Source organism: Gadus morhua, chromosome 5, assembly GCF_902167405.1.
Source record: "Gadus morhua chromosome 5, gadMor3.0, whole genome shotgun sequence".
Classification (NCBI taxonomy): Eukaryota; Metazoa; Chordata; class Actinopteri; order Gadiformes; family Gadidae; genus Gadus; species Gadus morhua.
This window is the reverse complement of record NC_044052.1, coordinates 8,408,651-8,432,726: the sequence shown is the minus strand read 5'-3', so window position 1 is coordinate 8,432,726 and position 24,076 is coordinate 8,408,651. Positions and strand designations below refer to the sequence as shown.

General features: G+C 47.1%; 1 protein-coding gene across 2 annotated transcripts in view; it reads left to right on the top strand.

Annotated features, from left to right (window-relative positions):
- Positions 1–1,183: 1,183 nt before the first annotated feature.
- Positions 1,184–24,076, top strand: part of LOC115543694 (connector enhancer of kinase suppressor of ras 3) — a 42,774-nt gene continuing 19,881 nt past the window's right edge. For both annotated transcript variants that reach the window (XM_030356165.1, XM_030356164.1), the window contains exons 1-5: positions 1,184–1,519; positions 14,842–15,005; positions 19,204–19,406; positions 20,122–20,209; positions 23,622–23,663. In XM_030356165.1, coding sequence (XP_030212025.1) covers positions 1,459–1,519; positions 14,842–15,005; positions 19,204–19,406; positions 20,122–20,209; positions 23,622–23,663 — 558 coding nt within the window. In that variant the 5' untranslated portion in view covers positions 1,184–1,458. The remainder of the gene's footprint in view (positions 1,520–14,841; positions 15,006–19,203; positions 19,407–20,121; positions 20,210–23,621; positions 23,664–24,076) is intronic.

Sequence of the window (24,076 nt, the reverse complement as noted above, 5' to 3'; positions counted from 1 at the left end):
TGGGTGGGGGTGTTGGTTTCATAACCTTGTCTTGAGAAAGACCAAGATTATGGATGGCCACGTGTTTACCTGGCTTCTCCATCACTGGGTGATATGCGCAGCTCCTCCACCCAGATGCTCATTCGTTCAGGGCAGGCTCGTTAAAGGTGATGCTGGTGGGATTGTGTCGGTAAAAACGCAGCTGTGATACAATATGCTGCTACCAGTAGGAGGCAGTGTAACACTGCTTCTCGTTATCTAAATCCTGCTTTTATCACGTTAAATCTGCTAGGTGAAACAGTAAACCGAAGTAGTGACCATAACTTAAGAGTACAATATAATTGAATGCAGTTACTTAGCCACAGCTCCTTTCGTTTTGTCCAACAGCTGCTATTGTGAAGGCCATCACGTTTCGTACAAGGGAAATAGGAAGAAAGTTTCTGCAATTGTATACTGATGTCTGTGGTTTCAATGATTGCATTGGCCGGCTGTAAATGTGTGTGCCCAGGTGGGATAAGATATGATGTGTTGTCTGCAGATGATTACAGTGAATGGTGTGTGTGTGTGTGTGTGTGTGTGTGTGTGTGTGTGTGTGTGTGTGTGTGTGTGTGTGTGTGTGTGTGTGTGTGTGTGTGTGTGTGTGTGTGTGTGTGTGTGTGTGTGTGTTAGTGTGTGTGTGTGTGTGTGTGTGTGTGTGTGTGTGTGCGTGTGTGTGCGCGTGTGCGTGTGTGTGTGACGTGTTCAAATATGTAGTGCTAAATCATTACACGTTCATCCCATAGAGATAGTAGGGTTATAGTGCAATTATAAAATTATAGTGGCAATAAACCACCCCGCCCTTTAATAGCCTATCTATCAAACTGTTAATCTGTTGATAAATGTTTCTGAATCGATTTAAAGCATAAAGGTCTGCAACGAACCATGGCTGAAATGGGTTATTGGCAACTTTTCAAAAAGCGCACAAATGATTCAAACCAGCCTACAGGGAAAATAGATTTAATCCAATTTCTAAATAAAAATAGTGAAATGCATTTTAACGTAATCTGTAGGTCTATTTAAGAGGAATATAATCAAATCGAACAGAATTATTTGCTTAACTTATTTTAACCCTACAAACCAGACATGTCCATTACAGTGTGAAATTGGCAGTGTTGAAAGACGCCCCGCCTCCCAGAACTTTCAGCCGAAAGGCGGTGGACGACACTGGCGCTCACAAACTGCAACTTGATCCCAATCGCGCCGGTGACGGAGCTGAGCTGTGGGGGATTTCGCTTCTGCATTCAGCCATGCGTGTGAAGAGTGGCCGTGTATGCCAAGAGTGAGTGGAAACCAGCGCAGCGCCAACGTCGAGCGTAGAGAATGCTGGCTCGGACTGCAGCAAAAGGTGTTATAAGATTGAATTAAATGAGTGTCGCTTTTACTAGTTGTTTTGGGCTTTAGTAGAGAAGCCCCCCACATTTGGCGATTTATTTGGTCGAAATGCAAGCCATGGAGCCCATCACGAAGTGGACGCCGAAGCAAGTGGTTGACTGGATGAAAGGTACGTCTTGACTACATCATCAAACTATATTGCAACAATTTAAAACAACAGAAACCTTGGATATTTTATAGACCCTTTTGCCTGACGTTATCACCTCGTTGAAATTAGCCTAGTTTCGTAGAAACTGCTGCGCTTGTGTGACAGCATACCTCGCTTTACGCACTACAACAACAATGGGATTTCAATTTAACTCCAAAATAGGACCCATTGTTATAAATGTGTGCATTATGTATTCAGCCTTTGTGGTTTGATGCATTGGATGGTCGATGTGATGATACCCTGGACCCGACGTTAGGAGGAACTTTGCGTCTCCCATAATGGATCTTTAGCTAGGCAGAGAGGCAAGTGTCGGCTGATTGAAGAAGTTGAACGTTAACTGCTGACATAAAAAACACGCTGAGACATATAGATATCCAAAACTATAAAGCCTTTTTTGGACTTCATGTCAACATGTAACATAATAGCATTGTGGAAATACTGGATAGATATATTTATTAGCTTTTGGATTCTGCCCAGGCTGAAATTCTTGTTATGGAAATGACGACATCTAGTAACCATTCTTGTTTGAACCTGTGATCACTCACTACAAAGCTATGTGCGGTGAGGGACACCTTATGTTTTTAAGGGATGGCCCAAATTAAGTTTCACTCCACCTTCGGCTTAAAAAGATTAACATAAATTAAAAGAAAGGAGTGCATACAATTGCTTGTAATCAACATACTCGTATAAATTCTTTCATGCATTAATTTAAACTAGGCTGCGTCCAATCATACAATAAGCTATTTGTACTTTCCAATAGTGTGTGTGTGTGTGTGTGTGTGTGTGTGTGTGTGTGTGTGTGTGTGTGTGTGTGTGTGTGTGTGTGTGTGTGTGTGTGTGTGTGTGTGTGGTTTGGATTGTAGCTGGGCTTTACTCTCTTTCTCTCTGTGTTGAAAAGAGTCTGGCTCACCCCGGCATGGAGCGAGGATTAGTTGTGTACCCCAGTCCCCTGCACCGTCAGTCCCCTAAACCTCTGAGTCAGCACTTCTCCTCTCCCGGGTCTTAGTCCTGTTGGCATGGTTGTGAACACCACACGTTTTAGGAAAAGAAAAACACACGCGCGCGCGCACACACACATATTCATAGGACTTCTCACAGAAGCCCACAACAAACCTGCTGTGACACAACGAAACACAATAACAGTCCAGCCATGCACGGCGATGTCGGCTACAAATAAACAAATGGATGCCTGAATGCACCGAAGCCCCTCTGCCTCTGGGCTGTTTTAGCTCCACAGACTCCTTTTGTGTATTGTGGCAGTTGGTAAGCACTCGCATTGTTTGAGCAGATCAAGAGTTGGAGATGGGTGGTGGTGGTGGTGGTGGTGTGTACTGTTGGGATAAGGTTATATTAAGTTAGACACTGCGTCCAATCATACAATAAGCTATTTGTCCGATCCAATAGTAGGTGTGTGTGTGTGTGTGTGTGTGTGTGTGTGTGTGTGTGTGTGTGTGTGTGTGTGTGTGTGTGTGTGTGTGTGTGTGTGTGTGTGTGTGTGTGTGTGTGTGTGTGTGTGTGTGTGTGTGTGAGGGGGTTGGCTTGGAGCATGCACCTCTGAGCTCTGCTCTTCCAGCTGGACACGTAGAGTGTCATGTGTTGGTAGGTGTGGGCCATATGTCATGTGTTACTTAACCAAGGGCTTCATGGGGGCCTTTGGATGGACAGGGAAAAAGATGGCGTTTCAAAACCAATCCCCATGCAATGCATTATTCTTTGCAAATTCAGTCCGGGGAAATATCATTAAGGATGTCTCGGGTTGGAGTGAGTTATAAATACGTTATCTAATGGTATGATCCCAAAATATGCACTTGTGATAACATCTCACACTTAAAAAATGCTACTTGCTTGTTAATTTCCAAATATAGTCTTAAAACCACACGGTTGGGAATTTCAGCACAGCAATGGCAGAGCTATTTGGGAAATGTCAGGTTCTAAACTTGGCTGAATACTTTCACATGTTCTCAGCAAACCTTTTGTTGATCCTTTCTCACTATGTTTACCTATTTTCTGTTGGAAGAGACTCTGACTCTGGTTCTTTTCTCTCGGGTATCCGAAGCACGTAAGCCAGGATACTATCTCCTTAAGGTATGTGTATTGCTGGTCCTCTACTCAGTCCAAACCGCAGTGACATTTATTAACTCCAGTTCCCTACCTCGGTTTGGCCTTCAGATTTTCCAATGGACTTTTTCACTGAGTAGTCAAATTACAAATCCTTCCATGTTGAGCCATATCTGGCTCGGCAAATTAAGCAATGGGTTTATTTTAAGCAATAGGTCGCCATTAGAAGACCAGCTGATCCAGTGGCCTATATCTGAGTCGTAATGAGGTCACGAGGATATAAGAATCCGGAAAAAGTCTATTAAGTCTATTACCAAGTTAGAGCAGCGTGGATCTCACATCCTCGCATGGTACCGGAGACGTGTCCGCTGGGCGGTCGGAGAAGTAGGCCTACTGACTGAAGTGCATGGATGGATGTGTGTGCCGACACTTGTTAGCTCTCCCCTGCCTTATCTCTGAAGGTGATACTGAGGTGTGTGCAGTGATGGCCTCACTCAGTCCCTGATCTTTATCTGGAAATAGAGGAGACTTCCTAAACTGGAGTGTGAACAGACATGGCACACACACACAGCTTACCCTTAATAAGGCAAGCATGCAGTCGCTCCCTCTGCCTCTGTGTCCCTCTGTCTCTCTGTCACTGGCGCTCTGTCTCCCTCTCAATCTGTCTCTCTCTCTGGTGCTCTGTGTCTCTGTCCCTCTGGTGTTCGGTCTCTCTCTCTCTGTCTCTGTCTGTCTCTGTCTCTGTCCCTCTGTCTCTCTGTCCCGTGCACACAATCTCACTTTAGGGCTTCATGGCTCTATGTATGTACCATCTCCATAGGCTGCCATTAATCCCCTGACCATAACAACTCCTGAACTGCAGGTCGGTCCATGTGGGCCTCATGTGACAACCAGGTGTTGTTTTGTATATGAATAAAGAGGCCCTCAAGCATATGCGGAAGTGGCCGAGCAAAAAGAGTTTCCCCTACCTGCATAGAAATCCATCAAGGTTAACCCCCCCGGGTCTTTGTTGCTTAACATTGGTTAACCAGCCTCACTCGCCATTTTTTGTTTCCGAACCCTGCTGTGTTGTTCCACTGATGGGGAAGATATCCTCTTTACCTTCCCATAGAAAACGGCCTTTAGAATTCAGGGGAGGCACTGTAAGTGGATTCTCCCAGGGGTGGGAGCGGGGGACCGGGAGGAACTGTGGAGGTTTCACATCGGCCCGTTTCTCACACGGCCTCGAGTCCTCCACCTCTCTCGGCCCCAGGAGCTCTGCCATGTGGGGGCCGCGAAAGCAATCATGAAAAGTTAATGTCGGACAGCGTTTACTCTGTTAATAGCTGGTAGTGCTGACTAGTTGGTGCAATAAGTTGGGGATGCAGGAAGCGCCTGTACCACTGGACAGCGTAGGCAAAGGCAATTTCTATGGAAGGGGCAACCGGTAAAACCAAACCAACCACTGGTTCCCATTTGCATGTATCCCCAACGACAATGTGTGTCCCCGTGTGTGTGTGTGTGTATATGTGTGTGACTTCGTATCCATGCCAACCTGGGTATGTTGTTCATTCAAATTGAAAATGTGCATTGCAAATCTAACCAGATGATCTCAGCTTAGCAGGCACCGCAAGCTTTTGGCCCTTAGCCTATCCTAAGAGCATTTGCCTGAGAACCAACAGGCTTAAGCCGTCAACTAAAAGCCTGAACCTGAGGAACAAGGCCCAAATGGATGAGAAGCAGTGTAAATCTGTGTGTATGTGCACATACAAAGGCTGTAACATGTTATAGCTTCTAGGCCTTCCTCTGAGAATCCCATAATTGTGTGTGCATGTACAGTATGTGACACCTAACCCAAGAAGGTTAGGAGCCTGCTCCAATACAATCCAAAGTACCAGAGTGGCCTGGCTCCAAAAGATGAGCTTGCATCGCTCCAGTACAAATGGTCCCGATGGAGGGAGCCAGTGTTGAAGGCTGGAGTGGATGGCGTTATCAAAGCCACTCCTCTGGCTGCTGCTGTGGTCTGATAGCCACCAAATATGAGAGGAATGAAGCCAACTATGCCAGTGGCCAGAGTTCAAACCAGCAGTCACAACAGGTCACACATGCCCTTTGATGAGGTTTAGGGCCTCCATTGGCTGCAAAAGGATTTGATAGGCAGAACATAAATGACTTGACATTTATCGCTCTGGCTAGCCGAAAAATAAAAATAAATCCAAAAGCCCTCCGTTCATTCACTCGGCAGCATAACATTGTAAGGAAACTTTAAAATTATGATAATTATGGAGTGAGTCTTGAGTTTTATGAACTGTTGCCCTCTTTTGGCATTAAAACAGGCAATTCTGTTCCGGTTGAGTGGTAGAACCGACCTCACTGGGAACATGTCGAGACGAGCCAGTACAGTCCCCCACATCCTTTGTCCTGCTACTCCCATAGATTTAAATCACTGTGCCCAGACGGGCATACAATGTCATGGTTAACCATTCAGACTCGTCGCTTAAAACTTTGGTGTTTTTTTTGTATGTGGCAAAATGAGATGAATTGGTGCAAACAATTGTTTTTGCTGCGTCTTACTGGACTAAGATCACCGCTGTATCCTCTTTAAGCCCTCTTGTTGACTGGTTTCATTAGAATGCACTGATGGATGAAACAGCTGTAATGCCTCAGTCTCAGTTTCCACTGCAAAGACCCCCCCCCATAACCCCTGATGGTTCAATCTACAATGCCCCATTTAGTGTGTGTGTGTGTGTGTGTGTGTGTGTGTGTGTGTGTGTGTGTGTGTGTGTGTGTGTGTGTGTGTGTGTGTGTGTGTGTGTGTGTGTGTGTGTGTGTGTGTGTGTGTGTGTGTGTGTGTGATCACTCCTTTATGGGGTGGTTATAAAGCAGTCATAAGGTGAACTGCACCAGGCTTCTGTTTTTATATTCTTTACTCTGTTTATCTTTTCATATATAGATTTTTTTTTTCTTTTTTCTTTTACCAATGAACCCCATGAACTTCGGCTCTCGTTGGGTTTATTGTCTTTCTACCTTTGGACTTCCCCAACTGAACTTCAGACAATCAAGTAAGACGACATTCTGATGATCTGACCATATTCCCCCTGAAGAACCTTAGCCTGTAAGCCCTCATACAGGAAAGCCTCCGAGAATATCTAACAATCCAACAGATCTAGCATAGCTTGCAGTGTCATGTTATTTGTTCTGAAATAGGTCAAACTATAGCCTACATTCTCCAGTGGAAGTGCTTTGCTAAGAACCTTCTAGACTTCAGGGGTTAAAGGTTTAAAACCTACCCAAACCTCACATTAATTCACCTCCACCCAAACAACATCAGATAACCTTAAGGATATCCGCACAAGCCATTGTTCCTCTCCCCTTCATCCCAACTCAATAGGCAGTTGAATAGATGATAGAAAGTCAAATTATGCTTTCCCAAAGGTCATACATCAGAATGCTAGCTTAACCAGCGCGCAGCTCCTCAATTTGTTTACGAAGGGAGTGGTGATGGCAACGGTTTCACAAAGGCGGACGACCGCACGAGAGGATCCTTCTATGACATGCTCCTGTATGGATGCAACACCTGGGGAGCCGCCTCTCACCTGCTCTGCTCCACTGTTTGCCATTTTTAGCTCACTTTTCCAGTCAGCGGCAGATTCAATCTGTTACGGTGATGTGACCGGCCCGCCCTTAATTTGGCACGACAGACCCACAGCAGGTGCCAACAGACGGCACAAACAGGGCTCACCTGTGTGTGTGTGTGTGTGTGTGTGTGTGTGTGTGTGTGTGTGTGTGTGTGTGTGTGTGTGTGATTCCATCATTGTTTTAGATTCCCAGCACAAAGCCATGGGAAAAAAAAGTCTGTGGGTGCAACAGGAATAGCATGTTGCCACACAAACTAAACAATCAAGTTGTGGGTTTGTGTGTGCGACACGTGTTTTGGTGAGCCTAGCTGTAGAGGTGCTGTTTTGTGGCTGGTGGGATTCACATGTCCAATACTAACAGTAACCCCCCCTAAACATGACTCAACCTCTTGCTCTGTGTGTGTTTCTGTGTCTGTCTCTCTAGCCTACAAACAACACATGCACACCAACAGGGAGAACTGGATTGACTTCCCACGCCTGTGGACTTTGCTTATGAACTTTCTTGTTATTTTCCCTGTAAAATGATGTGATAATTTCTTCACACAAAAATGTGAGTCCATTTTGTGTTTTTCTATTCATTGAAGAAATGAATAGAGAAGGTGTGATGATTAACATTTAGTACAAATAAGTACTAATAATTATGTTATCATAAGTTTGTGGATTTGAAGACCCAGTCAGTTCAGATTATCTATTTATTCAAAATCAATGGCGTTGAAAAGTCGAATCAATTCATAACATCAACTTATTTTTCGGGTTTGTAAAATATAAGGGAAACTGAACTGCAATAGTTTATTAGGGAAAACATTAAATAATAAGTCCCGTACTAAAACACCAATATCCCTAAACAAATATTGTTCCCTTGGTGTGTGTCTTTGCTTCTCTGGATTAGGCCTTTCTATGACCCCGCCCGGAACCAGGCGCAAGCTGGCTCTAAATTACTGACTCCCTTAGACTTCCTTCCGCCTCCGTCCCTCTTATCTGTCCCATCTTCCCTCCCATCCCTGATTGTCCCATCGTGTCTTCTGCCAACTTAAACCTCATCCAACATTTTGTAGCCCCCCTCTCTCTCTGCTGCGAGTTACCATAGCAACCCAAACTTTGTTTACGGCTCCTGCCATTGTGTCAGCCCTTTTGTGACGGTGGTGACGTCGTTGTGAATGATGTGGTGACCGTCACCAGGGCAAAGGGATGGGAGGAGAGTCCCTTCAGGACTTCAGAGCTAGGAACTGGGAGAGCTGGGGGATGAGGGGGAGGGGGGGAGGGGGCAAATGAGCAGGAGGTGTTGGATCTCTGATACGATGCCAAGCAGGGAAACTCCACCTGCCACAAAAAAAAACCCAACATGTAAGGGTTCATTGTCAGATGGTTTCCTGTGAAATAGTTCTGGGGATTTATGACAATTACTAGATACTTATCCACAATGTTTTGGAGGGATTATTGCAGCAGCCAGATAACAATTAAACCCTCAACTGAGTGGTTTCAAGCATTTGCTTGCGAAAACATGTCAAATATAGAAAGAGGCTTTCTTCTATCAAAAGTTGTTATTGTTTTTGTCAACTCTTTTCCCTTAAAGGCATAGTACCATAATATATGTCAATGGTGGTGAGATATACAGTATATACGGGTATTTTTTTAATCCATCGAATCGCATCGGAGTCAGATTATCACCAGTCCCACGGTCTCCTGGCTTGTTTTAGACCCAGCTAAACGAGTGTGACACTTCCCTCCCTCCTTCTCTTCCATAGCGTGTCCTCCTTTGTTGTGGTTCCACAGGCGTCCATTATAGAGCTGTTTTAAAACGGTCTGTAATCAGCGTTCCTGGGGCCACCTCGAGGGATATAGCCCACATGTACTGTATATGGGAAGGGAGGAAGCCACTTGATGTAATGCCTGTTCACAACACAATGTGTAATGTTTTGTTTTTAATTCAAGAGCCTTTGAAGCCACAAGTTGGCTATATGTTGCTAAGTGGTACGTGGGGGCAGTCCTCTTGACTTTAGAACCATAATTGTCTCCCTTCCCTCCCCCCGCTCTGTGTCTCTGTAAACAATGGAATGGAGTCTTCAATCACTGTTTTTCCCAAAAGAAAATTATTAGGTGTTGGAGCGGGAGTTTGTCAGAAGATGCTGTTCACATGCATCACTGGTGTGATAATTCCTAAGTTGCTCTCATTGAGTACAGATATTCTCACAGCCAACGGTGGATATGCTCCTCCAACCCTGCTAGAATGACATGACTGAATTACAAGACAAATCTTTATTTATTTTTTATTGTGTCATGTAGTTACACAATGTATACTACACTATAACTAGTTGTCTTGAGATGCTAGAAGAGAGAGACGGGACCACATAACAATGACAAACGGAAGTTCCAGGAAAGAATCAGAAGATTGTAATAGGTGAAGGGACCACTCTGGAAAAGGAGGCTGAGCATTTTATTCGCCATGACATTTCTGCGGTCCCTTGTTGCTTTCTTTAGCTGGTGTTTATGCTAGCGATAATGCATAAGGTCGCTAGCCAACAGCCTGGTTGGAGAGTGATGAGTGTTTGCGTTGGGGCGAGAGAGCTAACCACTCGCTGACGTATTCCAAAACCCCTGATGATCTGTCGAGGTACACAAACGAACCTTATGTGGGACGGGACAAGGGAATATTACAGCAAAGTGGTTTTAGTCTCTCTGATACCAATACATCTGTACGTTGTTCAGAGGCAGAACCAATGCTACGTAGAACTACCTGTTTCTTGCTATCCTTCCCTTTGTGAGCCTTGTATTGCATATACTACTGTCCTTTCTGGTTGGTTAGTCCTCGTCAGGCATCAGGGTATAAGGCAGGTAATACCCCTGCGGTGGCTCCCACAGTCCTTGTGCACCGGCCTTATTTGAGACCTTAACTCACTGCCCACTTCCCCTCCTGTTCTTATCTCCGATCCCTTACCACAGCCTCCATGGTCTGGCCATGGCCATGTGCCCGGGGGTCGGCTCAACAGCGACACGAGTCCCGTTTTAACGGCTGCAGCCCCATGACCTATGACCCCCCCCCACCCCTACCCCTCGTCCGTCATCGTCCGTCACCCGGCGACCGGCGGAGCTGCTTTTGACCACAAGCGTCCTGCTGGTGGTCAAAAGCAGCTCTGATTCACTCTGCCCCCAAGCCCCCTTGGACGTATCCATGGCATGCCCCCCCAATACCATCCCGTGGTAAGAGATTAGGAGGCTACAACGCGGCATGAAGCGCCCTCTGGACCTAGAGAGGAAGCTATGGATAAGATTAGGGGACGAGGGGAGGCCGGGGCGCATGGCCTGCCGAGCGCCGTCCACAAATGACCCCCCCCCCCCCCCCACACACACACACACACACACACACTGATAAGTAAATACTAGCTTAGAAATAACGAACCCGCTCAGACAGAATGGTCACCGTTCATGTTCAGCGAATGCCAAAAGGAGCAGCCGGTTGCCTGCTATTGTGTCAACAGAAGAAGAAGACAACGCGCCCATTGGAGACGATGCACAGCGCCGTTGTCCCCTCCCTCCCCAGTATCTACCCCATTTCCCGGTTCCCACATTCCCGGTTCCCACTAAGTGTATGTGTGTGTGTGTGTGTGTGTGTGTGTGTGTGTGTGTGTGTGTGTGTGTGTGCATACGTGCTTTGTTTTCGTCCTGTGAAGTCATGCATTAGAGGGCAGCTTAGCGTTGGCCAAGTGTAGTGTTTTCCTACACCCCCCCCCCCCCCGCCCCACCTCTCTCTCTTTCTAATTACAGCCGGGCCGGTCCCGGCAGAGAGCTGAAATGCAGCGGACTCCCACAATGGATGTCCTCTACGGAGAACAATGAGTGAAATTCCTCACCATTCCCCACAGGTCGAGAGAGAGAGAGAGAGAGAGAGAGAGAGAGAGAGAGAGAGAGAGAGAGAGAGAGAGAGAGAGAGAGAGAGAGAGAGAGAGAGAGAGAGAGAGAGAGAGAGAGAGAGAGAGAGAGAGAGAGAGAGAGAGAGAGAGAGAGAGAGAGAGAGAGAGAGAGAGAGAGAGAGAGAGAGAGAGAGAGAGAGAGAGAGAGAGAGAGAGAGCGCACAGCTCAGCTCGTCCCCACCCAGTCGCTTTCCCACTGGAAAACACCAGTAGGTGTGTGTGTGTGTTTATCTGTGTGTGAAGGCTTGCAGGATGTCCAGAGCTCCCACTGGGAGCACTGGGGAGGGTGGAGGAGGGGAGGCTTTGCTGCTGTGGGAGGTGAAAGACTGTCCACTCTCTCTGCTCGTGTAACCAGAGAACTGGAACACGACGCTGGCAGCCCAAAGCTCTAAACGCTGACTGTCAAACGCAATTGTCTTCCCCCCCCCCCCTCTCATGGTCTGAGGACGGAACACGGCATCTTGGAGTGAAGCGGTTCCAAAATTGATTATCTGATGATCAATCAACCCTTCCCTTCTTCCCATCCCACATACAGTTAGCAAGTAACAATCCCTCACTGTGGTGTCTTGGCTCACACGAGGCCCAAACTGCTGAACCCCTGTAATTTCTTTGTTTTCCTGCACAGATGTGAACCATGCAATGTGGACCTTTAGGGGAGGAATGGCCGGGCCATCTGCAAAAAGAATAGGTTTCTGTGTTTACCTTGCTGAAAGGGTGTACTTGGACGGCCTTGAAGCCGGGGCTGCGGCGATTGAAAGAGCTCCTGCAGGGATCCAGAGCTCTCTCCACAGACATGGCTGCACAAGAATCTGGGCTGCTTGCTTTAGCAGCTGTTTGGCTCAGTGTGTGTCTCCATGTATGTGGGACATGGCTGTTGTGTTGATAACCTGGCCCTCCAAGTGCAATCGTCATACATTTAAAATCCAGTGTTAGTAGGTGGCAGTAGGACACCTTATTATTATATTTACCCCATATCATTATTTACATAAGGATAGGTAAACAACAACTAATTATCTGTCTGCTTTTTCTGCATTATTACTTTTTCTGAGTTGATTCTTCTTCTATCACTTCTTACACTGCACTCGGTAGGTTTGGCCTGTTAGACACAACACTGTTGCCGTTGCCACTGTGTGACGTTCGCAGTCCCTCGCTGTGATTTGAACACACTTGCCAAGTGCTTCGAAAAGGCCATCAAACTCTGCAAGAGTGTTTCATCTCGCTCGTCTTTTAAAGAGAGAGCCCTAATTCACACAGTGCTCCGACTTCTGTCCTCCCCCCTCCTCCCCTTCACTCAATTGACAATAACGTGACACTTAATCTGCTTTGCTTGTCGCTATTCCCTTAATGGAAAGGGATAGTCCCTCACGTGGGCGCACACCCACACCATTGATCCGAGTCCAATAAATGTTTTATAAGCCCAGTGTAAGGACACCCCTCTGTTATTCAGAAGATCCCAATGGTTTGGTGACATGAGGGGGTGGTGGCGATGGCATTTAGGATTTGTGCATGGTGGATGGTCAACTACTATTTTAATAGTTGTAGAGCCATGCCCGTTAGCCCCTTTCTCTGCAATCATAAGCACCATAAGGGGACGAGTCCACACACACGCACATGCATGCACACACATCGTCCTGATCCTCGCAGGCTACGGCCCCAATTGAAATACCATCGCTGATCAGTCCCATGAAGGACATTTGGTATTTGGAAAATGCAAGGCAGACGAAGGGATGCGTCGGGGACTAACATTTACACCGGAATGCGCAAGTCAAGGAAAAGCAGATCCAACCAATGTTTATAAATGGGCTTCCATGCTCATAGCTTTGTGAGTGCCTGAATGTTAACATGTAATATTAGAATTGTGATTAAATACAGCTTTAATAATACCACTGAAGACTTGGCATGGAGTGTTTTCATAAACCCTAGGCTTTTCAGTTCCCTGCGAGCCCCTTCTTACATGGGCACAGACGTAGCGCTTGGCGCGTGGCCACATTCCACAGGAAATGCTTCTCTTAACGCCACAGGAAGGTGAGGCACTTGCTGCCACTGGATTCCCCTCTATTTTTCCATCTGATTGCTCTACAGTAGCTGTCTGGCTCTGGTCATGAGAGTGTCTGGGTTGTTCGCTGTAGGCCCTGAAAAAAACTCCAACTGCCTTAGTCTTAAGGTGAATTCCACCCCAGCCTTCTCTCTTCACACACTTTTCACCTTTTTAATGCTGTCCAAGTCAGAGCGGGGCTCCCAAGTGTATGAAAGTCTGGCCTGGGAAGTGTCACTCCGAGGAGCAGGAATCATCTCCAGAGCCTAACGGCCTTGGACTGGTGCGAGACCAGGCGGTTTAGGAGTCAGTATCGGTTGTTCTTGTTTGATTTGAGCCTGCAGACGACTCTCTGACCTGTCTTCTACTTTTCTTTTCTCCTACAAAAAGGCTGCTGTGTGGGAGTACTGTTGTTTCTTCAGTTAATAGTTGGAACAGATAATGCAAGAAAAACATTGTATAATAATCCTGGACAAAGTAATAAAAGTAATTGCGCAGATGTACTTTTGGAGTTCTGTCATATGTTTCAGATTAAGTGAGGAAACTAACTTGACCTCCAAACCCCTAAATGAACTTCAAATCCCCAAAGAGAAGTGTGTGTGTGTGTGTGTGTGTGTGTGTGTGTGTGTGTGTGTGTGTGTGTGTGTGTGTGTGTGTGTGTGTGTGTGTGTGTGTGTGTGTGTGTGTGTGTGTGTGTGTGTGTGTGTTGCAGCTGACAAGTCTCTTTAGCAAAGGCAGGCCTACACAGCCACAGCTGCCTCTTCTCTTTGCCCTCTTTGATGGCTCGAAGGATGCCGTTTCACTCTCTCCACACACACACACACAGAGACACACACACACGTGCACACAAAGGCAAGCCTCTGTTGTCACAACATCACATGAAGGTCCACGGAGAGACGGATCACATGGGTAGTGAGAGAGCGTGTTCCTTTTAACAAGTGTATAGTGTGACCACCAACGACAGTAGGAAAATAATTTGATAATAGTTACTATTAGTTTGCTTGAACCCTTCCTCAATTCCTTCTTTCTCTGGGAGATTGAATTGGTTCCCCCTCTCTAATAGTTGTCGCATGCATGGTCACGAGACATGACAGTTGGCAGTGCACACTGTTAATTCAGCCCATTTATTGTGGGTCCTGCAAATAGCAGCAGAAGGACACACACACACACACACACACACACACACACACACACACACACACACACACACACACACACACACACACACACACACACACACACACACACACACACACAATGGAAGTCTATTCTTTAACTGACCTAACATTGTTAACTGCTCGTCTGTTTATCTAGGGGGGATAGCCGTCCCACCTGTTTGCCGCCTGCACTGTGCACACACACATGCATGCATGCATACAAACAAAGACCTGGTAGAAGACATGTGTGGTAGTTAATCTTTGCTTGTGACAACTTATGGACCCAAGTTTGACAGGGAAAGAGCTATCTCTTAAACGAACAGCAAACTCAACGAGATTATTTTTCGTCCTGAAGCAACAAGAAAAGGGTTGCAAAAAAAAAAAGTTTTGAACCATCTTTTCTGTTATCTTTATGGATGGGGAGTTTTATCATGCAACTGTATGTGCTTGGAGCCTGGACTTCCCTGTAATGACCTTGCCTACGTTCTCTGTGTGTGTGTGTGTTCAGGTCTGGACGACAGCTTGCAGCTGTACGTGAACAACTTTGAGCGGGAGAAGATCAGCGGCGAGCAGCTGCTGAAGATCTCGCACCAGGACCTGGAGGAGCTGGGGGTCGCCCGCATCGGCCACCAGGAGCTGGTGCTGGAGGCGGTGGACCTGCTGTGCGCCCTGGTCAGTAGACCTCTGCCCATTGGGGGGGTAGCTGGTGGGGGTCTGTGGGACCAGGAACAACACAACACAAAGTGATGGCTCTGATCTTTTTTGGATTGGTTGTCACGCATTAGCTGCATTAGCTGCTTTTTTGAGAGTGAATTGGTATAAATTGTTTCACGTTACGATTCCCTTTCGGAATTGGACTTCTGTTGGGACTCCTTTCACAAACTCTGGATTCTGTTTGCCATTCAGCTTCATCCAGCTCGAACAAAACAAAAGCTATCCCGTTAGCTCCGGTCGCGTGCCCTGGCCGCCTGGCTGGTTTCTGTCAAACATTCCCCTTTAGGGCCCTCTATATCCTCAATGGGACCCAGAGAGCTGACCAGCTGTCCATCATCAGGTTCTCTCAGAAGAGTTGTCACAAGGACTGCCTGGCTTTGCTGGCTTCTGCCAGAAGGGAACTGAGGGCAAGTAAACCAGAAAGAAAACAAGAGTATTTAAAGAATAAGTTGTGAATCAAAAGAGAGCCAGGTTTCCACACCAGATGGGATCCATTTGGAGTTTTATCACTATCCTGGCCCATAAAATCCTCCAGAATGTAGTTCCTATAAATTCGTTTTTCATCATTGTCAGCATTCCTGGGGTGAAGTCCACATGTTCCCTTCAGAAAAAGCTTGAAAACGGGAATACTTTGGATTTAGGGTTTTGTTTGAGGTTTGCTTTTTCTCAGGGATGCAAACCCCATCAGCTGAATGCCATCCCACCCTAGATAACAGTTCGGACTTCCATACCGTCATTGTTTATCTCCGAGGCGCAGGTCAGGCCAGTCATCTTTTGAAGATGTGGGTGGCGGTGGTTTTCCTTGCCTTTGATAAGATCAACCGCTGGTGGATCCCTCCAGTGGAGGACCCGACGCCAACGGTGCGCTCCGGGGCCCGCCACCACAGCGGGGCTCTGCTAGGATTCCTGTGGGAAGGGGCCACATGCTCCAGAACCGCACTGGCTCCTATCTCGCCGCTCCGCATCTGATTCTTGTTCAGCGGCGGGCCCCTCTCGTGGGTTTATAAGCCCCTCGTCGTCCTCGTGGCGTTGGACCCAGAACCTTATGTCTGCGGATAAATCTCCTGCTTCTGTCTGGTTGTTGGATGGAACGCTGATGAGTCAGCATTATCCTCAGTGCTCTACTACCTCTTCAACTGGTTTTATCACTAGTCTAATCCCTTCTTTTTTCCATTCAACTGGTTCTACTGTTCTACTACTACTACTACTACTACTACTACTACTACTACTACTACTAGTACTACTACTACTACTACTACTACTACAGTTCCTTCAGGCCTTTTTTATCTCACTTTTCTTGGCGAAACCAACACAACAAGGTGACACCGGAATGTCCTGAGGACGCACCAGGCGTCTCTCCGCAAGCTGAGAATGTGTTTCTTTTCTGAAATACGTCCCGGGCCAGACACATGGAAGCACTTGAAGCGCAGGCAGCAGGGGTTTTGTTTTAATGCAAATGTACCTCAGTGTACATCCCCGGGGTTCATACCCCTGGTTTTGAACGGTCACGGTAATCGGGCCCAGACTCCCGCTTGCCCCTTAGAACCAGTTGGTGAAGCCAGGGCAATTTCTTTTTTCATGCACTGCATTCACAAGCTTTAGATGCACTGCATTTACATGTTCTTGCTGATGCATCATGGATAAATGAGTTCCTAGATGTGATTAGCAGGGAGGCCTCAACCTCCCCACTGGGACGAATTGACCCCCCCCCCCACCACCTTCCATTCAGTTAGCTTCTACTGAGAACAGGTCAGCCTGTCGCTGACAGGAAACAATTCCCACGAACAGCCGACCCCCTTGTTCACTCTACCCCAGGCTTCCTGCCCCTCTCGGTTTTAGCTCGAGGGTCAAATCGCTCTTGTTGATACACTTTAGCAGCCGTTACTGCTGCTAGCTGTTTACTCTCCATCGGCTGGGGGTTAAATGTATTCTCTGGCTGACATTTCAGTGCCAGTGTCATACTAAGGGTATACCCACAGGTTACAGTTTAATGATCTTCAATGACTTTATTACAGGGCTTTATTACTGTAATGAGGATTGCAGCATTAAAACTTAATCGTAGTTTGATATATGTGGTTCAATAGACATTCAGGAATCTGCTATTTTCCCTAGCCATTTACTGGCAGGCCAACGGCTGTCAGGGGAAAAGGAGATGAATATGTTGATTAATCCGGACGGAACTCTCTGTGCCATGATGTCTTTTGCAGAGCGCGTCCAGAAACCCAACACCTTTTGGCGTTGGTTTCGAGTGGGCTGCTTTGTACGGATACAAAATAAATCTCACCTCAGTTGTCTCCCAAAGTCATTGTATTTACAATACGTATATCATTTGACCAACTAGTGAGATTTGCGTTGACGAGGACAAAACTTTTTAGTGATAGAATGTAGCGGATATCTATAACACGCAAAATGCGTTTCCAGATGATTCCCTGACTCATGTTAAAGTGAAGGCAAACACATGACACTCCAGTAGTGTAATGAACACTGTGGTGTGATACCATCGCCTCAATCCTCTGCTCCGGAAACTTGCATATAATCCTTTTGACAAGGCCCAGAGAGAGAGTGTGACCCTACATGTTACACAGCCTCTTGTAATGCACCATGGTTTCAGATCAGTTGAACCCCCCCCCCCCCCCCCCCCTCCCCACAAAAGGCCACTGAAAGAACAGCACTTTGGCTGGAGAGAGCATTGACTTCAACTGAATTTGATCACAAACTCAGGGGCTTTTCTGCACAGGCTTGATTTTCAAGCTCAATGGCTGGCAGTCTGTGGGACACATAAGCTCACAGGACATCTGTGGACCGGTCCAAGCTGGTTTGCTGTGTGATTTAGCCTACTAATGACTGTTAGCAGCGAGGTTTGATGTTATAACTCTCTCACACTGCTCACTCGTGCCCGGGCTCAAGGGCCAGGATTTTTCTTGCTGGGTAACTTTCAACCGTCTGACAACGGTTGAAACAAAAGATCTGACCTGTATCTACCCAAGGCTCATTTTTTTATGTTTGCGCAAAGACTTGTTTTTAATTATTTAAGCAAACCTAGAGCCAAACTGTTTAGCATGTTCAATGTGAAACCTATACAGAGTGTGACTTTTTACACTGCTGTAGTTTCATTGCGGTTGAAAGTCGAGATGTTGTTCATATGAATTAGTTTGAGGGTGCATGTGACTCAGCCACAATTGCTGACTTATTGTAGGTGTCACGTACCATGAACGTGCAGGCTTTGTGCATTTTCACATCATAAAGGAACAGTGTCTGCTTCCTTAAAGCACTGAGCAGGTAGAAGAGAAGTCATCTAAAGCTTTAAAAGTTAGTGGCCGAGAGCGAAACAAAACCAAACAATAATTGAATAAATCCCCGTCCAAAAGCCCATCCCAGGCCATGTAGTGTCTTCTAAATGACATGCACCTCAATTCAGCTATCAATTAAGTTTCTGAGATTAGTTTGGTGTCACAAACCTGCCAGGAGAGGTTGCCCTGCTCTGACCTCATTAAAAAACCACCCTCGACACACTTTATTGCCCCTGGAACACCATCCGTCGCTACAAGGGCCCTGCTGTAGCTCCCTGGACGGTTTCCCTGCCCGTCGTAACGCTTGACGACGCAGCGAGTGGAGTGGACGAGTTTAAAACCTGTAGACTACAGGAATGCGCCGACAGGAAGCAACGACGGACAAGAATGCAACCTCTGGCCCACATTCAGGGACTCAGGTGATTCCACGGGCACATCTCCTGGGTCCGACCTCAACAGGGTTCAAACAAACGTAGAGGAGGGGCGGAGAGGGGGGGGGGGTGTTTGTACTCAATCCCCCCTCTTTCACAACATGTTTGCATTTCATTATAAAGTTCATTGTTTCACTGCGTGTGACGGCGTGTTTTCACCGGCGTGAGACGAGACTGGAGGGTTCCTTGCAGACAAGGATCCTCTTGTAGTGTTATTGGTATCATTATCTTTATCGCGGTTACCTGCTGGGAGGTGAGCACAGTGACACATCGCCCTCGACGATCATGATTTAGTGCAATCAAAGTGTGCTCTCATCTGTCAACAGCGACGAAGACGAGCGCCGGCCGTAGGGAGGATTGGCACAAGTCCAAGAGCGATACCGTGTCTCTCGCTCTCTCTCTTAACTTGCTGGTGGTGTTTTAATGGTTTTGCAGAACTACGGGGTGGAGACGGACAACCTGAAGACCCTGGTGGTGCGGATGAGGGCGGCCACCAACAGCCTGCACATGTCCACCTCGGAGCGCAGGAAGAGCGTGGCCTACGAGGGCAGCGTCTCCCGCAAGCCCCCCAACGACTTCCTCACCTGCGTGGTGGAGCTCATCGGGGCGGCCAAGAGCCTCCTGGCGTGGCTCGACAGGTAGGCCCACGTCCCGTTCCCCCCGCCCCGAGTCTTGGTCTCTGTCAATTTCACTGGCAATTCGTTTCATGGGCGTGTCGCTTAGTGAACATTGCATTATGAATGCCACCAGGGAACCACCAAGCCAGCTTTGACTATCTAGGTTACAATTGTGTGACCGGTGAGGTCATATTGTCATAGGCTTACTGTATTATTAGCCTAGCGGTGCATGGACTAAACTTCTTTTTTGGGTTGATTTGGCTAGAGCTAGCTTGGTGATGTCATGATGTATGCTAAAGTTCAGCTTCAGGGTTAGATTACAGTGTCTAAGCACTGTTTACTGAGTTTTTATTGATTTAGTGGGTTTGAGAATATTATTTAGTCAGAGTTTTGTCTGATTGACGGTAGTAGTTTTTAGTTAAGTATTTAATTCCAGTAGGATATGTCACTAATGTATTCCTCACTAGAGAGAATCACAGGAACTGCAATGCATCAACATTTTAGAAATTATCTCATCCTCAAAGTGACTTTTTGTATCACAACCTTTTCTCAGATTATTTTGATTTATCTTAAATGTTTTAAAGACCCATATTTCTTCATTCAGCGTGACAATTATCTTCGGTCAGATTTGTACAGACCCAGGAAATCCTCCATTTCCTTTAACCATTCCCTGTGTTGCATCGACCTGATCGGTTACTAATGACCTCCCAATCGGTCTGTCCTCGTCTCGCTGCAGGACCCCCCTGACCGGGATCAGTGACTTCACATCCACCAAGAACAAGATCATTCAGCTGTGCCTGGACCTCACCACTACAGTTCAACAGGTCTGCACGCTAGTTAGCCCGCCAGCACCCGGGGCGTACTATTGAGAACACACACACACAAACACATGAATTTAGTTTCCTCTTGTGTTTGATATATATTTTAATTGCGTTTTATATTTTTGCGCGCTACAGAAGAAACCTGTGAAGATCATGGCGTGTTTAATGATAATTGCAGGGTTTGCGTTGACTGATTCATAAAACAAGTGGCGCCCTGTTAGCTGTGCCTGCCAGCTTTCCACATACTGCTCCTCTCGGCTATGCGCTCCTCGCGTTGCTCCTCCGAGCTACGCGCAGAGGGAGACCTGCCTGTCTGCAGTCATTTCCTGTGCTCCGGTCTCTAGGGGGTCAGCCAGCAGGGTAAAACCCTCCGGCGGATATTGTGTCGGCCTTGAAAAACCATCTCAAATTATTGTACAGCATATTGTATGCACGGTGATTCCCTCTAACCAGAGTCTTTGTTAGGGACTTATGTTATGGCTCTGGCGTTCAAAACAGTCCTGGTGTAAACAACGGCTAAGGTGAACCTTGGGTGAGATGATCTCAGATTGGGTTCTCCTTGAAGTGTGTTTAAACGGGGCCCCTCTTGCAGACGTGGCTCAACAGTCACCATTTAATAAAACCGGCGTAAGTGGCTGTCAGAAAGAAGGGGGGGAAAAAACCACAGGTCTGATGTTAAGGAGGGTGATTACATCAAAACCTGAATTCCTTTCCCAGAGTGCACATTACCTTGCCGGTGTCTGGGATTTTAACGCCTGTGGTGATTTAGTCTTGGGGTCCTCAGCTCCGGTAGTTCATGGGTTGGGGGGGGGGGGGGGGTTGGTTGTTCCCACGCTGTAGGTTGAAGTTAAGGGGCACATTGTGGGTAGAGGAGGTGGGGGTGGAGTGCAGAATAATCCTTGTATGTGCTGAAGCAGCTATCATGTGTGGTCAGGGTTCAATTTATTGCCCCAGCTGTAGAGGGTGCAGGTGTTGGGGGGGGGGGGGGGGGGGGTGTGTGTGGGGGGAGTGATGGTGACTTCTGTTTTTGTACTTTTTAAACAGGTTAACAGAGCATTGACACCCCATCAACACCCCACACACACTGCTATTCTCATAAGCGCTACATTTATTGTATTGAATATCTGATTTCATGCAAAGTTAGCAAAACATTGAATGAAATCTATGAATGGTGGGAAACTGGCAGGACCTTCATCTTCTTAGAAGCAGTCCTCTCCATCCACTGAATTTCCCAGCAATGAAAGTAGAGACCGCATTATAAAACATTTGTAGAAATTATACCGACACAAATGAAGAAGTGACCATGTCCAAAGATGCTGTTTCAGCCCTAGGTTGAACCTCATTACCAAGTACAAACCATAAACTCATTGATCGTATTACATGAACCGCTCATATTACTGCTCTCGCATGCCATTGTGCCCTGCTGTTCATCCAAATACATCATTTAACATGTGTAGTCTTGAATTACACATTGTACACGCATATATGGTTCCCAATGGTCATGAATTGGCTTTTCAGGCAAATTCCAAAAAAACAAAACCGATGGAAAAACAAAGCAGGGTACAGGCCCGAGCCCTGGTATCACAGCAACAACAACCGTGTGTATCCGGATACCCCATCAACCATGCAGTCTGTTGGCCCTGTCCACACCGTCGGCTCTTGTTTCCTCTATTTTAAGAGACAGGCCGTCCACCTCCTGTGCTCTCCGCTCTCCCCACCACTTCATCGCTTGGCTGGGCTTCCTCCTGTCCCGCGCGCAGATCAAAGGCTGGCCGGGCTGCCCAGGGAGTCATATGATCCAGGCTGGGTTCTGGGGTCAAACACATGACGCGAGAAAGCCGCGCACCCAAGGAAGCTTGCTCGCCCCCTCAGCCTCTCTCTCTTCTCTTCTCTCTTCTCTCTCTCGTTCCCTCCCACTCGTGGTGTTTGAGTTTCGCTGAAGTTTAGGGCCTGCTGTGTTTGTCCATTAGGAATCCTCAAACAGATCCTGCAGGGAGTACAGCCAATGCTGTGTTAAAACTATTTGCAAAGCGCGCTGGTAGCACTAATAAGAAAGAGGAGAAGAAATGGTGCCAAAGTTTGTCATGGCATCCTGCCAACGTGCAACTGTTGCAACATTGTGGTGCTTATTGCAACTCTTACATTTTAGGACTCATTCTATGTTTTGGCATGCGACTAAGAAACAAAGTAAATGGATATTATTGAAGCACCACTTCAACTTGCTATTCATTAGCGTTTCTTTCAAGTGCGACTTGTGTGGATACATGTGGTAAAAGAACGTGTTTACGTAACTGCCCTGTCAGACCCACTGAAAGACCCATTTGTAACCAGGGATAAGTTCTAATGTCAATACTCGGAAAGCCTATTATATTATATACTTATTTCTATTTGATACAAAACTTTGCCAATGGATATAGACAAGCCCTCCCGCACTTGGTGGAATGTGCAAGCTATGGAAAACAGAAAAAGCTTGCGAGATCCCCATTCTCCATTTGAACAATGGTTTTCGACAGACCAACAGTAAAAGAAAAACTGCTCTTTAGACAGAACATGTCTATGCTAGTCCCTAATGCTTACCAAGACCACAAGTCGACCAACTAGGTTTGGCTTCCGAGCATCCTCAGAAGGTCAAGAACTTGTTTTATTTTGTTTTTCCATCGGTGTTCCTTAGTTTTGACAGCATCATTTGGTGTTTTTGATGGATGGTTGCCTTTGGGGCATTCGCGGCATACAGGCCATTCTGTAGACAGGCAGGGGACCTCAGCCAGCCAACCGCCTCCCCCATGTGGGCTGTTGTACCCAGAGGGCCCTGTCACCACCCACCACACAGTCGGGTTGAGTGGGAGTTACCCCTAGCTGTATCCTGTATACCGCGGCTGTAATCTCTATGGAGGCCGTGTTTGGACGCTTGGCCGAGGTGGTGGAAAGTGTGGCGCTTAATTTGAGTGTTTGCTCGCCCGCCCATCGAAACCAGGACTCCTGTGTTCATAGCGTGGGTCAAAGTATCCCAACAAACACATGTTGCAAGACAGCAGGCGGCAATGATGGCTTTGTTTTTACAAGACAAATAGAACACAAAATTCAAATGAACTTTGTTTTTTAACCCACAGCCGCTCTGCACACTTGGCCCATAGTTCACCATACCCCTAGCCGGTATTACCCCGTCACAACTTCCACAAACATTCTCTAAACCACCATTTGAATCTGAAAAGGGCTCTCTCTCTCTCTCTCTCCCTCTCCCCTGGGTCTATATCTGGACTCCTGATTATATTGTGTGCACGCACAAACACGCACGCACACCCAACCCCTGTACTTTGTGTTGACTCCGGAGCCATTGAATACCCTCTTCCTCTCTGCCGTTGTTTACCTCTGGCGAGGCCTCTGGCTGATGTATGTGCTCTCCGCTTGCTTCCAGGACTGCACTGTTTACGAGATGGAAGAAAAGATCCTGGACGTGGTAAGTGCCTCTCCTTGTGATCGCCGACCTCTGTCGCTACCCCACATCAGAGTGGGAAGGGGGGGGGGGGGGGGTGTGTTCCTTTACAGGAGAGAGGCGGAAAGACTAGAGTGTTTCTGTATGCGGAGAATGTGATTGTGTGTCAGCGTGCGTTGACTGGTGCGCCTGTTATGTGCAGTGCATGGAGGGCAGACGAGGGGGGGCAGCGGGGGGTGGGGGGGTCTTTTAGAATCGCCGGCGGAGGAGGTGGGTCTTGTATTCCCCCCCGACCATCAATCAGTGCTTCCTGTTGCTGACAGTCTCCAGACCTCTCGGTGTTCTGGCTGGGCTCTTTCTCTCGTTCTCTCTTGTTCTCTCTCGTTCTCTCTCTTTCTTATTCTCTCTCTCTCATTCTCTCTCTCTCTCATTCTCTC